Raw genomic sequence first — 18,013 nt, 5'->3', positions numbered from 1 at the left:
AACTTAACATACTCCACACTTCATTTCTTTAAATACTTAATAATCAGTAACTTGAAATTGTTTTAAATGTTGCTGCATCACTAAAAAAATGAAGTATTACCTCAAATTTATGTCTCTGTTCACTTCTTTTCTTGCACCAGATTTAATTACACTAAGAATACTGCTTTTGCTACAAGACAGCTAATGACAAGAGCAATGAAGGCACCATTGAAGATCCAAAGCTCACAAAAACTCTCTTCATGTAACAAACATAAAACTACAGGCCCCAGGCTTGAGTTTCTGCCCATTGTTGTAAGGTGAGGATGGAAGTGTGCATTTATGTTGGGCTTGGTGCCCCTCAGGTCACTCCCGAGGTCCAGCTTTGTCCTATGAATGTCAGGTGTGTTTTCCTCTCCTCAGAAAGAGGCCAAAACCCAGATCTACCATGAGGAATCATGGAGTTTGGAGATCATGTTGCAGGAGAAGAGCACAGCCCAGGCCAAGCCAGACGCCATCCATGCCTTTGGCCCATCTGGTTCTGAGGCTGTCGGACTCCCTCATGCCCCTCAAAAATGGAATTAAGGGCTTCACCTTGAGGCACAGGCAGGTGATGAGGGTCAGGCAGTCACAGCCGCCGCCATCCCGGCCGCCTTGCTCCTCACGGAGAGTCCGCCTGCTGCGGCCTCACGCCGACCCGCCCGCTCCTGGGCAGGCACCGGAGCTGCGGGAAGCTCAGCTCCTCGGCCCGCAGAGCCGAGGGGAAAATGCGGGATGGCACCGCTCGGCCACGGCTCCAGGTCCGCGATGCCAGCTGGGAGCAAGAGGGCAGCAACCGTCCTGAGGGCTTCACCCCGGTGAGGACGTTAATGGTGAGGGAGAGCGAGGGCCGCGGGCTGAGGTACGGGAGGGCGGCGGCGGGAGCCCCACGGGCTTCGGTGCCGCATCGCCTCTCCGGGTTCGGTACCGCATCGCCTCTCCGGGTTCGGTACCGCATCGCTCAGCACCGACTGCGAGAGAAAAAGAGCGGGAGAACGGACCGGGCGCTGAGGGGCGGCGGGGACTCGGGGTCCGGGCGGCCGCAGAAGGGGTGTGGGGAAGGCGGGGACTGGGGCCAGAGGCCCCTAACCCGCTGCCGCGTCCCGGCGGGGAGGGAGTGAGGGGAGGGAGTGAGGGAAATGAGGGAGGGAGTGAGGGAGGGAAACGAGTGAGGGAGGAGAAAGAAGGAGGGAGGGAGGGAAGGGAAAGAGGTTGCTGGGCGGCTCGGTCTCGGCAGCCCCATCCGCGCTCCCCCTGCCCAGCCCCGGCCATGAATATGTAACTCCCCTCTCTTTCCCGAGCTCCATTGCGGAGGCTGCCGCTCGCCATATTGTGCTGCTGGGGCTGCGGCTTCTCCACCGGCGAGAGACGAGGGCGACAGGAGCGAGCGGCGCGGTGAGGCGGTGAGTGCGGTGCCGGTCGCAGTCAGCACCGCCGGGTCTCTGCCCGTATGGGACAGCGGGGGGGCGTGAAGGTGGAGGCTGCGGCGGGATGCCGCGGGGGGGCAGCTGGTAGCGGGAGCGGTGTCCGACCCTGGTGCGGGTGAGGCGGAGGAAGGGGCTGTTATGGCGGGGTGGGTGTGTTCCGCGGGGCGCTCCCTGCCAGGCTGGGGGGGCTCTCCAGAGAGGATCCGTGGTCGGGTTCCCTCGGTTCTGCCGGGCAGTGGCCGCGAAGGGAGGGTACGCAGCCCGCCCCGGTGTCCCCTGACAGGCGGCCCCCGCCGGGATGGGGATGCCGGGATGGGGATGCCGGGATGGGGATGCCAGGATGGGGATGCCAGGATGGAGGATACCGGGATGGAGGATACCGGGATGGGGATGCCAGGATGGGGATGCCAGGATGGAGGATACCGGGATGGAGGATACCGGGATGGGGATGCCAGGATGGGGATGCCAGGATGGAGGATACCGGGATGGGGATGCCAGGATGGGGATGCCAGGATGGGGATGCCAGGATGGGGATGCCAGGATGGGCGATACCGGGATGGGGATGCCAGGATGGGGATGCCAGGATGGGCGATACCGGGATGGGGATGCCAGGATGGGGATGCCAGGATGGGCGATACCGGGGTGGGGATGCTCACCCCCCTCCTGTCACACCCTCACGCCGGGGGTTGCGGGACGTGCCCGGCCCCCCGCTGCTTCCCTCAGCCCCGCGCCTTGCTCGTTTGGGCCGCGGGGAGCTCTGCCAAGCCGGAGCTGTTCCCGGAGGGTCGGCCTGAGGCTTCGAAGCCGGTAGGTGTGGATATATATATATATATGTGTGTATATATATGCTTACACATGCCTTGGAAGCTGCAGGGAGAGGTGCTGTGAGCAGCTCTTCAGTGCACACCATACCACCATCCCCGAGAGGAAGGCATCCGAAATGCTTTACTTGATAAGAGAGCTGATTTACAGTCACAAACTGCTATTGTGGGTCTTCTTGTTTTTTTTTTTTTTAATAAATTGCCCCTGCTTCAAATACAGCATGAAGTATTATTTATTGCCCTGCATTCCCAGTCTTTTGTTTCTCCCAAAGCCTGTGCACATCACCCTGCTTCTGAGCAGTGTTTGCAAGGCGTGATGCTGATAAACTGATGCTGGGAAGAATGTGCCTGTGCCTGGGAAAATCCTGCTTCCAACAGGGCATCAGGTGGAGAAAGACACTGTGTTGGGAGCTGGGGATGTGTCTCCTCTGTTCACACTTGCTCTGGCTGCTTCCATTAGGAATCTAGCACCTGTTCCTTGCCAACTTTTATGCTCTGTGCTATCTGGCTCTTCAGAACCTTCCATATATATGAAATGAGCTCTGAGCAATATTCTTCAGATTTTTATTAAGCTATTTGTTTTTCAGACCTTCTTCTATGGAATGTAATTGGATCAAGTGCCTAACTCCATAGAATTCCATAGAGGCAGCTAGTGGGGAAAGATGATTTCCAGCATGAAAATCATAATCCAGTCCTGTTTAGAAGTGGTTCTATAGCTCTGTGTAATGACTGCATTGCATTCAGCTTTTTAAGGATTAAATGAAATCACTTGCATTTAAAAAAGTATGACCGGTGTGCGGGTGAAATTATTTTTGCTTTGGGAAATTCTTTAATCAAGTATGTAATTCACTCAGTGACAAAGACTCCATTTGTCATAGCAGTTCCCTGCAGAGGTACTCTCATTTGTATTCATCTGTGTTTTCATGATAAACTTTTGCAATTAGATAATTTGATATTTTTATGGATCATGTCAAGCTCAGAGCTGGCATTGAACTTGTCAGCTAAGACAGAGGTGCTCACTTTGAAAGCAGCAGATACCAATAAGCAGTATATTTTCTGTTAAAATATAGATTTGTTTGAAGGATTATATTTGCCAGTTTGGAGATGGGAGGAATTTTCACTGGACAGCTGTTAGCTGCAGTACTGTGAACATCTTAGTGATCCTGTGGATTGTTATTCACAATGTTCAATAAATGCTTTATTATTTTCTTCATTCAGCTTCATGATAGTGGGACAGATGTTACACTGGAGGGTTTATTTAACTTCTTCAGTGGCTAAATTTTTCACCTTTGCCTTCAGAGCTCTCAGCCCTGGGGAGGCCACAGCTTGAGTCCTGTGTCCAGTTCTGGGCCCCTCAGCTCAGGAAGGAGATTGAGGTGCTGGAGCAGGTCCAAAGGAGGCAACTGGGCTGGGGAAGGGACTGGAGCACAGATCCTCTGAGGAGAGGCTGAGGGAGCTGGGGGTGTTGAGGCTGGAGAAGAGGAGGCTCAGGGGAGACCTCATCACTCTCTCCAACTCCCTGAAAGGAGGTTGGAGCCAGGGGGGGGTTGGGCTCTTTTCCCAGGCAACTCTCAGCAAGACAAGAGGGCACAAGAGGTCTCAAGTTGTGCCAGGGGAGGTTTAGGTTGGACATGAGAAAGAATTTCTTTCTGGAGAGGGTGATCAGCCATTGGAATGGGCTGCCCAGGGAAGGGGTGGATTCTCCATCCCTGGAGCTATTTCAAAAGAGCCTGGATGTGGCACTCAGTGCCATGGGCTGGGAACTGCAGTGGGAGTGGATCAAGGGTTGGACTTGATGAGCTCTGAGGTCCCTTCCAACCCAGCCAATTCTAGGATTCTATGAAACACCAGCCCTGCTGCCACTGCCAAGGAAAGCATTGTCTGTCATGTCTTAGAGCTGAAATAACACACAGTGCCAGTGAAATAAATTGGGTGAGGCTCCCTTTATCAGTGATGCTTTCTCAGTGAAGTTTGGTGCATGGCCATATCCTGATTATAAAGATATGGTTGGGCAACTTGGGTGATCAGAGCAGAACTCTTGCATTTTCAGGGCTGTGTTATCATGAAATCATAATATGATTGGCACCTATAGGAAAGCAATTAGTCTTACATGTGAAATTGATGGTGGAATAAATTACTTTTTCAGTTTTCTTTAGACATTTCTCCTTTGCTTAACAAAAAGGATGCAATGCAGGGGAAGAAGGCAAGGGAGCTTCAAAAACTGAGACATTTGACTACAAATGCTCAGCTTTCTTTTTCTGAGAGGGAGCACCTCTCCTACTGTTACTGAAGTACCAGTTCAAAGAACATGCTTGAAAGTATTATTGGAGTAAGGGGATTCCTTCCACTTCTTTTTTCCCCCAAATACCTCCTTTTTACTGAACTGATAAGCAGTTTAATAATAATGCAGCGAGAAAAAAAACTGGAGAAAAAGGATGTTGTAATAAACTGGCCTTTAAGCTAACCTTAAATCCTAAATTTTCTGAGGAATGAGCAATGTTCAGCATTATGGGTGTGTTTAGACTTGTTGCAGGGGAGAAATATTTTAGGAATTATCCCTGTATGCCTTCACCCCACTTCTGGATCGTGGAACTCTCTTGCAAACAGCTGGGAGTTAGCAGTAGTACTCATAGAATCATAGAATGGTTTGGCTTGGAAGGGACCTTAAAGCTCATTCAGTTCCAACCCCCTGCATGGGCAGGGGCACCTCTCACCAGCCCAGGGTGCTCCAAGCCCCATCCAACCTGGATTGAACACGTCCAGGGATGGGGCAGCCACAGCTTCCTTGGGCAACCTGGGACAGGGGCTCAGCACCCTGACAGGAAAGAATTTCCTCCAAATGTCTAATAACAATCTCCCCTCTTGAAATTTTAAACCATTTTCCCTTGTCCTCTCCCTACACACCAGTGCAAAAAGCCCTCCCCCAGCTTTCTTGGAGCTCCTTCAGATATTGGAAGGTTGCTCTGAGCTCACCTGGGAGCCTCCTCTTCTCCAGGCTGAACAACCCCAATCCCTCAGCCTGGCTTCCCAGGGAGGTGCTCAGCCCTCTGAGCATTTCAGTGGCTCTGCTCTGGACACCTTCCAGGAGCTCTGTGTCCTTCTGATGTTGGGGACTCCAAAACTGGACACAGAATTCCAAGGGGGGGGTCTCACAAGAGCAGAGCAGAGGGGGAGAATCCCCTCTCTCTCTGATACTGAAATAATCCAATTTTACCTTATTGATTGGAGTTGTTGGTTTTGTTAGGAGACAGCAAAAAATGCACCAGCAGTGCTGTGAGGGTAAAAAAAGTATTGTAAAAACAAAAGCATGAGTTCTGAAGCATAATTCTGGGTCAAGGGGGTACACTGCACAACAATGTAGTATTTGGGTATAGTCATATCCATATAAATGAGACCTTTTACTGCAGACTGTAAGGGCCAGTGCACCATAAAAATGCTAGTAGAGAGTGAATTTTAAAAAGGAAAAAAAAAAAGAGGTCTGATTAAAAATATCCTAAGAGAACTTGTGTCATTCCTGGTGTGTTTCTGTGTATTTAGTTGCTATGGCAAATTCAACTGTTCTGGTGTTTGAAGGTTTACTTTTGTTCACTCCCCAAAAGTTACCAATCCTTTGTTCCTCCTGCTCTGGTAAGAGCACTGAAATGAGTTTTAGGCAGGATTTAGAAACTGAGAGCCCAGCTGAAGTGCATCTGTGTCAAGGCATGCAGCATGGACAATAAACAGGAGGAGGTAGAAGGCATCGTGTGGCAGGACATGACAGAAATAGGGTGGGATGACTCTCTCATGACTGGAATGCTCCAGTGGGTGTCTGTAAGCTCTTCAGGAAGGATGGACAGGGGAGGAGAGGTCTTGAGGTGGCTCTGTATGTTAAGGAGCTTGATGATTATGGTAATTATAAGGTTTATGGATAAGGATGAGGGAGAAAGTGAATAAGGTGGATATCTTGCTGGGTGTCACAGACCACCCGACCAGGATGAGGAGGCAGACAGAGCATTCTACAGGCAGCTGGCAGAGGTCTCACAATCACTAACCCTTGTTCTGATGGGGGATTTCAACCTCCCAGATGCCTGCTGGAAGTATAACAGAGCAGAGAGGAGAGAGGCTAAAAGGTGCCTTGGATGTATAGGAGATAACTTCCTGACACAGTGAACCTACCAGAGGAGGTGCCTTGTGAGATCTGCTGCTCACAAACAGGGAAGGATGGGGGGGATGTAGGGGTTGGGCTTAGTGACCATGGAATGGTGAAGTTCTCAATCCTAGGTAAAGTAAGGAGTCAGCAAAGCCTCCACCATGGACTTCTGGAGGGCAGACTGCAGCAGACTGCAGGATAAGAGGGTCCAGGAAGGCTGATGCTCTTCAAGAAGGAAATCTTAAAAGTGCAGGAATGAGCTGTCCCCATGTGCCTGAAGACAAAATGGCAGAGAAGATGACTGGCCTGGCTCAACAAGGAACTCTCACCTCTTTTGGAAGAAGGAGCAAGCATCTCAGGATAATTACAGGGATCTAGTTTGGTCATGTAGAGAAAAAATTAGGAAAGCAAAAGCCCAGCTGGAGCTCAAGCTGGCCACTGCCATAAAGGATAAAAAAAAAAAAAGTTTTTACAGATACATCAATAACAAAAAGAATCTTCATCCCTTATTGGACACAGGGGGAAACATTACAAACAAAGGTGAGGAAAAGGCTGAAATACTTAATGCCTTCCTTGCCTCCATCTTTATCAGCCAAACCACCCACTCCCAGTGTTTTCATCCCCCTGGATGCTGGAAGATGAGGGCAGAGAGCAGCACAACTCCCCCCATCATCCAGGAGCAAGCAGTGAATGAGCTGTTACAGCACCTGGACACTCACAAATCCATGGGATCCCACAGCCTCTCTGAAGTGACCTTTTCCTAGCAATCCTTTTGCTGTGGTTTTGAGTATAGCATTTGAGTTTCCTCTATGAATTACACCACCCAACATTTCCCAGTTTATTCTCTCTGCCTGTTTGCCTTTTGCCATGACAAATTCTTTCTCATCTTGGTTTTGGTAGCATTTGAAATTATTGCTTTGTGTCTGGCTCATGGTATGAGTCCACAAGGGGTCTGAAAGATTTGAAATGGGGTTTTAATGACTGCTTGAAATTATGTCTTAGATGGCTGCAAGACTGACAACTCAGCCCTTTCACACTGGAGGTGAGCTGCCCTGCAGAGGTGCTGTGCTCCTACTGCAACTCTGAGCATGAATTAATGAGCTTGGATTTGATGTCAGTGAAGATCAGAGCTCAGAGTGTCAAGAGAAAATGGCTCTACACATGGCTGATGAGAGAATATGGAATTCAATTTGCAAATACAAAGAAGGGAAATCCATCCCATTTCAGGGCATTTGTGGCACTGAAATTTGATATTGGGATGGCAAAGGCTGCTAAGCTGAATGAGCTAAAAACACTTCAGTAAGACATTCACCCATGAGTTTATGCCCTGTTGAGATCAGGATATGATTAAAATGAGTGCAATCTGAGTGGAGTGAGAGACAATTTGAAGAGTGGTGACAATGTGAGAAACAAGCAGAAGAGAAAGTGGGGGCACAGGCAAATGCAATGCCACACTTGTTCAAGATCACTGAGCTGTTAATATTGAAGCTGGGAACAAAATGAGCTCCAGACCAGAACCTGATTTGGCTGCCTCCCAGGGATTTTGAAATCCAGAGGTAAAGACAAAGCTTCAGAAAAGAGTGAGTAGTAGAAGCACTAGATTGTAATCTAGTGGTAGTTGTCCTAGATTACAACAGAATGTGAAGCAACATGAGCTGCCCATGAAATGCAGTGAAGATTTATTCCTTTGAATGTCTTTCCAGAATTTCTTTTTTTTCAAATCAAGCTCTTAGCCAGAAAATAAAAGCAGAAAAACTTAGATTTCAGAATGCTTTAATTGAGTTAAATGAGTGACTGAATTGAATACTTTGTCAAAAGCATGGAATTTGTCCCAAATAGTAGTTATAGTATCAGAGGGAGTAAAGCCTAAAACTCTAATCCTGTTAATCTTCCTCAGTAGCTGCACTATAATGCCTATTTTTAAAAGAACTAATCCTTTGGAAAAAAGAATCAGAATGTTTGAAGGTGCTATTGAACTTGGCATACCAAAGTGAAGTCTAGCTCTCTTACTGTTTTAAGTCTAAATATTTACCATTTAAAACTTGGAACAAAAATCAGGTATTTCTAAAGATTTAATACCACGTCAGAGTGTATATACTTTTTTTAAAAGAGCCTGATGCTTTCTCTTTTTTTTTTTTTTTCTCTCCTCAAAAAAGTGTTGATTTTTTGTTTTTTAATTTTTTTTTTTTTGTTTTTTCATGGAAGTATCAGAGATTAGTGCCAGAGATTAATTAAGATTGAGTGAATTTAGACTTCAAATGAAGTCTAGCTCTCTTACTGTTTTAAGTCTAAATATTTACCTTTTAAAACCTGGAACAAAAATCAGGTATTTCTAAAGATTTAATACCATGTCAGAGTGTATATACTTTTTTTAAAAGAGCCTGATGTTTTCTTTTTTTTTTTTTTTTCCCTCCTCAAAAAAGTGTTGGTTTTTTGTTTTTTAAATTTTTTTTTCATGGAAGTATCAGAGATTAGTGCCAGAGATTAATTAAGATTGAGTGAATTTAGACTTCACTTCAAATGAAGTCTAGCTCTCTTACTGTTTTAAGTCTAAATATATACCATTTAAAACTTGGAACAAAAATCAGGTATTTCTAAAGATTTAATACCATGTCAGTGTATATACTTTTTTAAAAGAACCTGATACTTTCTTTTTTTTTTTTTTTTTTTTTTCTCTCCTCAAAAAAGTGTTGGTTTTTTGTTTTTTAAATTTTTTTTTCATGGAAGTATCAGAGATTAGTGCCAGAGATTAATTAAGATTGAGTGAATTTAGACTTCACTTCAAATGACGTCTAGCTCTCTTACTGTTTTAAGTCTAAATATTTACCATTTAAAACTTGGAACAAAAGTCAGGTATTTCTAAAGATTTAATACCATGTCAGAGTGTATATACTTTAATATACTTTAATATATAGGGTTTAATTGCTGGGCCAGTGTTAAACCGTGACAACTTTTTTTAAAAGAGCCTGATGTTTTCTTTTTTTTTTTTTTTTTCTCTTCAAAAAAGTGTTGGTTTTTTGTTTTTTAAATTCTTTTTTTCATGGAAGTACCAGAGATTAGTGCCAGAGATTAATTCAGAGTTAAGATAGCAGCTGGTAAGGTTTTGGTCACACCTGAGATGGGTTCTGTAGGTCTTTGGCTCACGAAGGATTTCACTTAATTTTGTTGCTTCAGAAAAGGATCATCTGGTCTGGCTTGCATGATTTTGAGCAAGCTAGTCCAGTGCAGACTGCTGTGTCCATACAGCCCCTGGGCTACTGCCCTTCCTCCTCTGGAATGGATGTGAGCATCCAACTTGTTTCTCCTTTTTTCCCCAGCCATGTCTCAAGCTGTGCAGACGAACGGAACGCAGCCTTTGAGCAAAACGTGGGAGCTCAGTTTGTATGAACTGCAAAGAACACCTCAGGTAACACATCTTAAAGAGCTGGCCTTTATGGCAGGACTTTTTTCATACTTTTTAGAACATGATGCTTGATGTTTTAAGATTTTAAGCATTTAGGAATGTTTACAAGGTTAAAAGTTTTAACACTTTTCCATTGAGGAAAACTCAGTGTGCTAACTCCCTATCCGAAATCATAGAATTCTTTCAAGACAAAACCTCCCTCAAAATATTTAAAAAATTAATTATTAAATTAAAAAAATTAATCTTTTTTTAAAAAGTGGTGTTAGAGCTTTATTTTTTTTTCCCTTTCTTTAGCAGCACAGGTGTGTGTGCTGGTTGTGATAGTGCATGGCCTTTTTACTGTGTTTCTCTTTAAAAAGAATAGTAACACATGCAGTCCCTGTTACTACATTCCATTAAAGAGCTTTTACTTTATTTTACACTAGGAAGCTATCACTGATGGCTTGGAAATAGTGGTGTCACCCAGGAGCCTGCACAGTGAACTGATGTGTCCCATCTGTCTGGATATGTTAAAAAACACCATGACAACAAAAGAATGTTTGCATCGCTTCTGTGCTGACTGCATTATTACAGCCCTCAGGAGTGGGTATGTAAATATTATTCCAGGGAAAAGGGATTTCACTTTAGATGAAAATGTGATGAGGGAAATCCTGCATGTCCTGGGTGTTGATGTGGAACAGTGACCTGCCTGTGTACTGCAAGTTTCTGAATGCATAGCACACCTCTCAGATCTCATTTTTGAGTGTTCAGACATCCGTGGCAGAGCAGACTTTCCCTTGTGTGAAAAGTCATACATAACTTTGTTCATTGCAAGCAGCTGAAAACTGTGGGTTGTTTTGTTTTTTTTTTTTGAAATCCAATAAGGAGCAAACCAAAACCATACTCCATTGCTTGCAAAGATTAGTCTGATTTCCCTTATTCTTCCTTTTCTTAATAATAAAATACAAAGTGTGTGGGCTTTCAGCTGTAGTCCTCTTCCAAACTTCACTACTGAAGCAACCTACACTAAAAGTAGGTTGTTCTTCAGTAACAAGTTCCATTTTTTCCCCAGAGCATAAAATTCTGAGGTAACCAACTGTGATTAATTCAATGATGTATCTGTTTCTGATAATGGCAATTACCTTTATTCAGAGGTCACACTTGATTTGCTGTGCCTATTTAAATTTTGGTGAGTAATTAGCAACAATACATTAGAGGGAAACAAGAAAACCATCAGGAATAAAGATGCTGGTTTCAGCTACTGAGACCTCTTAAAGGAAAAAAAATTGTATGAAGCTGACCTTTTGCTTAAATGAGAACAAAATGGTAGGAAGGACAAGACTGTTTTACTTCTCCCAGTAATTAATGTCTGAACTATGGAATAGTTTCATTAATCTTTTTTTTTTTTTTTTTTTTCCCTAAGTGCTGAAAAGAATACATCTTAATATAATTCCCACTACATATGCATTTTTTCTAGGTGCAAATCCACCCAGACAGTTGAGCAAAAACTGCTTTGCAAAGTGGAACTTCTTTTGAACTCTTCAGTCTAAATACAGTTTGCTTAAAACATATTTTTCAAAAAAAGCAGGGAGTTGTGTGTCTGGGGCTTTTGTTTAACTCTCTGGAACTACCTGATCTGTCAGAAGCTAAAAGCTCTATTCCAGATTTACTATTAATGCTGATCTTTAGCAAGCACTTTGGCTACAGACTGCAGCACTGGGGCAAACTTTTGTTATTGCTGGAGAGTTATGTTCATTTTCTTCCTCTTGCTCATTTCCAGCAACAAAGAATGTCCCACGTGTCGTAAGAAGCTCGTTTCAAAAAGATCACTAAGACCAGATCCCAATTTTGATGCTCTCATCAGTAAAATCTACCCAAGCAGAGATGAGTATGAAGCTCACCAGGAGCGAGTGCTAGCAAGAATCAGCAAACACAATAACCAGCAAGCTTTAAGTCACAGCATTGAGGAAGGTTTAAAGATCCAGGCTATGAACAGGTAAGTAATCCTTGTCATTTCAGAGCATCACAGAATTGTTCTGCTTGGAAAAGACCTAAAAGATCATCAAATTCAACCATAACCTAACTCTACTAACCATTAACCCAACTCTACAAAGTCCAGTGCTTAAACCATATCCCCAAGCACCACCACATCTTTTAAACACCTCCAGGGATGGTGATTCAAGCCTGTTGCAGTGTTTTAATGCTTTCAGTGAAGAAGTTTCTTCTAATATTTAATCCAAACCTCCCCTGGCACAACTTGAGACCACTTCCTCTTTGTCAGTGTGTAATCTTGTTTGCCTGAACACTACAAATACAGTGTCTGTCCTCACTCCTTCTATAGCCTGAGATTCTTCTCTCCTCTGAATTATGCCAAAATAATTAACCTCTGGCAAATAATTTTTAACTTTTTGTCTACTAATAGAGACCTTTCTATCACTCCCAGCAATGCCTGTAGCAGCTAAGCACGTTTCATCTTAGCTTTGCTGAATGATGCCTGTAATAGCTCAGATAATGAAGTGTAACAGAATGAATCCTGCACCAACCTAGCACCATTACATATAAATAAATGCATGTAACACCAGAGTTAAGGTTTTAGTTGTGACTGAATTCACCAGGGAGGAACACACAGTGCTGAAACAGTAGCAAAATTCTGGGCAAGCCTTAAGAGGCAGCTGGGCAAGAGGCCCCAAATTTACAGAGTGGTGAACCACACTGTGTGTGAGATTTGTATTTTTAGTCACATGTATATTCACATTTAGATGAAAATAGTGGTCTGAAATAGTCTGAAAAATAACAGCACAAAGTGAAAAAATGGTCTCAAAATACACCTCAAAGGTATTTGGGGGATAGGAAAAAAATATGCGAGTGTCTAAGAAAGAATGAATTATTAATTATTTTTTAAAAACATGAGTTATCTCTGAAAAGCTTAGTGCTCGTGTGTGTTTGTGTGTCTTAACTTCTGGCATGATGGAGACCAGCAGAGGGAGGAGATGCAGAAGCAGTGTGGGCCTGTACACTGGGTGAATTCTGAATGCAGATAAGGGTTTCTTTCTACCTATTTCTGATCAGGCTACAGAGGGGCAAGAAGCAGCAGATTGAGAATGGCAGTGGAGCAGAGGACAATGGTGACAGTTCACACTGCAGCAATGCCTCCACACACAGCAATCAGGAAGCAGGGCCTAGTAACAAGAGGACCAAAACATCAGATGATTCTGGGCTAGAACTGGACAATAACAACACAACAGTGGCAATAGACCCAGTGATGGATGGTGCCAGTGAGATTGAGCTGGTCTTCAGGCCTCATCCAACCCTCATGGAGAATGATGACAGTGCACAGACAAGGTAAATGTCTTCTGTTCATCTTCATGGTATTTTCTGTTGGCTTTGCTTTCTGTCACTCCTTGGAGCTTTTTAAAACTTCAGTCATACCTCATCCTGCTTCATCACGTGCACTCTTTTTCCATTGCAAGTCAGGTAGATTGTACTGCTCAACTATTACCAAGACTTGGCAGTCTGTTTTAAATCTTTCATCACAAATAATTGTGGTTTTAGCTGCTTCTAGCACTGGAATTCAGTTAGGTATACAGTTCTAAGATTCTTTGGGAATAACCAAACCTTGTACAAGCACCAGCAGTTTTCAGAGCAGCTTTGTGTCAGGATTTGTAGGCTGAAGCTTTTCCTGCCATTTTTGTTCATGCTCCAGTCCAGCTCAGACAGCAAATTTTGGCTCACAGCAATGAACAGTTTGATGGAATTTCCTCAGATCTCTTCCTAGCTTTCTCTACTGATGAGACATCTCTCTGTAATGCCTATAGATATACTATAAGCTTCAGCCAGCTTTTCTTTTTGGTTTGGAAATGCAAGGGAGTTCTGGGGGTTGTTCTGAACAGCAAAAAGAAAGCTGAACTTGTGGAAGAGGCCTTGGCAGCATTTGTATCAGCCTTTAATTCTTATGTGACCAATTTAAGTGAGAATAGATACTGAAACAGTAAGAGCAACTTTTAAAGTGTCTTGTGTGCAGCTTTCTCTCCAGGCACTTCAGACTGTATCTCAGCAGTCCAAGTAATCCTCTAAACCCCTTGACAACCTGTCTTCAGGCTTTTCATTTTGAACAGATGACAGCTCAGTGCTGCCTGCTCTCTACAAAAAACTGTGGCAGAAGTGTCCAAAAGATGCTGGGACACTTTGGCACAATCTAATTTGATAAACTGCCTGCCTGTCTTGGGTGAAAGCCACAATATTCCAGTTTGTGAACTGTCTTTAAAGGCCTTTTCACACTTGATGCTTAACACTTGAGGGTGTTCCATGCCTTTTTCTCAGACCTGCAACTTGAATGTCTCTTCTTATCTTTGTGGCTGTTGTTGCAGATACATCAAGACCTCAGGCAATGCCACAGTTGATCACTTGTCCAAGTACCTAGCTGTGAGACTGGCCTTGGAGGAGCTTCGGAGCAAAGGAGAATCAAACCAGATGAACCTTGACACAGCCAGTGAGAAGCAGTACACTATTTACATTGCTACTGCCAACGGGCAGTTCACTGTAAGTACAACTGCTACCAGAGTAAAAGTGAGCATCAGGAGGTCTCTGATAGAGATTTGATTAAAATCCACTCAGCTGCACTTTCCCCAAGTTGGTTTCAGGATGAAATTTGTAAGGCTGCTTATGCAGAAGCAGAGAGATTTCTTTGCAGAGAAATATTTACTTGGTTAGGAGAAAAGGAGGCATATAAATAACATGGTTAAGTATCCAGTAAAGTCAGCAGCTACTGGCTGGTTTATGCTATTTGTTTACAATTAAAATTGAATTAAGTGTAACTTCATCTGAGAAACTTGCTTCAAGAGCAGGAATGTCTGTTTTAAAGTGGACTTTCTGCACTTCCAGTGTTCCACTATGAAACAGCTGCAAGTAGGGAAGATTCCTCCTCAGCTGCTGACTTTAGAATATAGATACAACAGAGCCATGTCACAATTAGATTGAACTCTGAGCCTGGTCTTGCACTTTGGCATTTATCTGAATATAATAAGTCTTCTGGTAAAGAGACAGAAAGAATCTGTTTCAAAGACCTTTCAAACCTGACTCCAGACTTTGTCTCTTACCCAAAACAATGTAAATACACATCTATCACTCTCTTGGTTTGCAGAGAAGAATGAGGAAAACTGAAGCTCACTTCATTTATAACTATATTCACTTTGCAAAAATGTTGTTTGGTGCTGTTTTATTAAGCCAGTGCACTTCTCTTATTTAAGTTCAAACAACACTAGTTGTTCAAGCCATCAGATTTATTTCACTTTTGCTTTGGTGTTCTCTTCTAGGTATTAAATGGGTCGTTTTCCTTGGAACTGGTTAGTGAGAAGTACTGGAAAGTGAACAAACCCATGGAACTGTACTATGCTCCCACAAAGGAACACAAATAAGCTGTGCTGGAAGAGTGAGATGAGATTAATTCCTTTTGTACTTCTTTAATATGAAAAGAAGGCACCACCATTATCTTCATGGACAACACATGATGCCTTCCAGCTGTCTCAGTGTACTTATTAACATGATTAGACAGTATTCTGGGTTGTATTTAATTTCATTTTGGGTTTTTGGTTCTTCCCTTGTAGACTAAATGACCTTCTCCAGTGCATTCCAATGTTTGACATGGTTCTTTTTGCTCCCAGTGCATGATAACTGAAGGGTTGTTTTGCCTTGGAATGTCTTAATTATGTCCAGGTCAATCTGGCTTTTTAATGCATTTGACAGAGTTGCAGCAGCCTCTGTGAAGTACTGAGCATTGGACAGCTAAGTCAGCCTATTCCCTAGTATCAGATGCCAAGGAATGTGTTATATTTGCTAATGATTCTCCCTATAGAAGTGTTATAGAGCTGAGTTCCAAGTCTTGCAGCTAAAGGTCATCTGACTCCCTGGAAAAGATTTCCTAGTTATTTAATTGGGAAGAAAGCAGTGAGAAAACTGACACTTTAAAACCTTGCTATTTATTGGTTAATGTGTCAGTGCAAGGTGATTCCTGAGACTGGTTTGCTTTTTAATGAATATATCAGTCAAAAAAAACCCCAAAGTCATAACTCCTTCCCATGTAGAACATCCCAGTTGTCATCTGGTTCCCAGTGCAGAATTAACCTCTCTTCACAAGCTTAACTGAAGAAAATCTGGAGGTTTTATGGCCCTGCTCTGTTCCCTATAATAAGATTTTTCTTGTGAATGTATTGGAACGTTCTGTAAGGAACTACCTGCTTTCTAAAAGCAATTCACTGAAACTCAAAACACAGACATAAATGCAACATAAAAATGTTTTGCTTTATGGAATTTCTGCCATCCCACCTCTGAGCTTATCTGGGCTTCAGTTTGAGTGGGGAGGACCACAACCATAAGCTGCTCCAAGACTGTATTTACCCCCACCCTCCCTTTTTTTTTTTTTTTCCTGCCATAGCTTTAACAAATATTAGCACTTTGGAAGACAATTTTAGTACTTGACAAAAGTTTACCATTTAGTGTCTTAAATTTAGGATCAAGTTTAAAACCTGGTGAAGTCCAGCATAGCAGCTCCTGTTCATATGCATGTTCAGCTCCTCTTGCTCTGGCCCTTGCTGTCACTTTGTGGGGTTGCATGACCTATCAGCATCCTGTCTGAAGGGAAAAGGTGTTGCTGGGAGATTCCCTTTCCTGTTGGACTTGCTGAGAAAACCTTCACCCCTTTGCATCTGAAGCTAGAAGCAAAAAAACGTTGTTGATAGGCAAGAGGGGATAGTTTAAACTATTCAAATATGGCCTTGCTTTCTTCTTCTTACCCATAGACTGGTTTTGGTGTGGTACCCAAGTACTGAGATGCCTGGGGACTGCTTTGGGGAGGAAGTCTCCTTCCCTTCCAGCACTTGTTTCTCAAGCCTAGCACTTGTAAAAATGTGTCCATTCCCAGTGCTCCTTCTGATCAGCTTTATCCCCATGTGAAAACTGCACAGGCTCCTTTCATCTTACTCACTTTTTTTTTTTTACTTTTTTTTTTTTTTTTTGTAACATGAAACAGTTCCCAGAGCACTGAGGGAAGAGTTTGTAAGGAAAATCATTTCTCATGACTTTCTGGTGAAACACTGCATTGTACAGATGAGTAGTGCATGTCCACTAAGTATAATCTAGGAGGTGAGGAAAGGGTGATGAGAAATGATTTAAAATTCCTGGGGAAACTCCTAGATTAATTGCAGCATATCTTCCCCTTGTGATAGCTAAGGTAACAGTCCCTTCAGCAAGAGAGGTGTGTGTGAAGCTATGCAGTCTGTCAGTTTGTCCCAAGTTCTTTAAAAAGTGTGGGAGAATGTGAAGCTTTTCATGTTGTAGTGAATTTACTGGGTATTTATGTTCTTTAAATATTATATACATATATATAATGTAGTTGTTTGATTAAACCATTGATTGCACTGTGACTCTTTAGTGCTAAAAACTATTTTATTTACTTTACTCTTCCACCATTTAAAGCCAGGCTATTTTTGAAGTATGTAATGTGGTTTTAGGGATGGCTCTAGTATCCAACTGAAGTCACACTGAAGTTCAAATTGACAATAAAAGCAAAAAAACTTTACCAACAACCAATTGGAATTTCATATAATTCATAAAGGAAATGCTTTGGATGGCTTTTGTTAGTGCTGCCAAGTTTGTGGCTGTCTAGTGGAAGGGGCATGAATGAGGAATGCAGAGGTTGTGTAATTATCAGCTTCAACAGAAAACAGTGCAACAACTGCAACTGATCACTTGGCTTGAGGTACACTATTAAAAAAAGTCAAGTTCTGCTCCTTTCCTTGTTTTTTCTCTGCAGTCAGTACAACTTTTACCCAGAAGGATGCATGGTAATTGAAGAGGGAATTCTGGTGTAGATGAAAAGTGAGATTCCTCGAGGGGCACTGAGCTGTTGCTCCCTCTGCAGAAGGAGGCTCCTTTCTGCCAGTGCTTGTGCTGCTGACTGGATTTCAGAGCCTTCTCTGAACAGCTTTGACTCCCCTTAAAGCTTCCCTCAGTCACAGCTGAACAGAAAACACCCAGAGAGCTCATGGCCAGCTACTCTCTGCTGTTTGACATCTCCCTCAGCTAAAAAGCTGTAGAGATGCCACTGTACAACCTCTCCTGGTACTTAGATCATCTCATAAAACTTTATTTTCCATCATCCTCTACTGTTTGTCCTCCAGCATACTGATGAGCTGATAACCTAACACTCATTTCAGTACCCAAGCAGGTCCAGCAGTTAATCAGT

At 43.4% G+C, this 18,013-nt stretch overlaps 1 protein-coding gene across 1 annotated transcript; it reads left to right on the top strand.

The window, feature by feature from the left end:
• Window positions 1-740: 740 nt before the first annotated feature.
• On the top strand, window positions 741-17,555 carry RNF2 (ring finger protein 2). Its single transcript, XM_071751331.1, has 8 exons — window positions 741-848; window positions 1,317-1,418; window positions 9,710-9,798; window positions 10,221-10,381; window positions 11,555-11,770; window positions 12,844-13,116; window positions 14,142-14,313; window positions 15,087-17,555. Exons 3-8 carry the CDS (start codon window positions 9,712-9,714, stop codon window positions 15,186-15,188), a joined length of 1,011 nt encoding a protein of 336 aa, XP_071607432.1. The 5' UTR covers window positions 741-848; window positions 1,317-1,418; window positions 9,710-9,711; the 3' UTR covers window positions 15,189-17,555.
• Window positions 17,556-18,013: the final 458 nt, after the last annotated feature.

The sequence above is a fragment of the Heliangelus exortis genome, chromosome 8 (genome assembly GCF_036169615.1).
Source record: "Heliangelus exortis chromosome 8, bHelExo1.hap1, whole genome shotgun sequence".
Lineage (NCBI taxonomy): Eukaryota > Metazoa > Chordata > Aves > Apodiformes > Trochilidae > Heliangelus > Heliangelus exortis.
The sequence above is the reverse complement of the archived record's forward strand: the minus strand, read 5'-3'. Positions and strand labels throughout refer to the sequence as shown.

Excerpts from the sequence above, each read along its gene's own strand:
- RNF2 (XM_071751331.1), top strand. The coding sequence starts at position 9,712 with ATGTCTCAAGCTGTGCAGACGAACGGAACGCAGCCTTTGAGCAAAACG. Across the intron at positions 9,799-10,220 it reads AACTGCAAAGAACACCTCAG|GAAGCTATCACTGATGGCTT; the intron begins GTAACACATCTT and ends ATTTTACACTAG. Across the intron at positions 10,382-11,554 it reads ATTACAGCCCTCAGGAGTGG|CAACAAAGAATGTCCCACGT; the intron begins GTATGTAAATAT and ends GCTCATTTCCAG.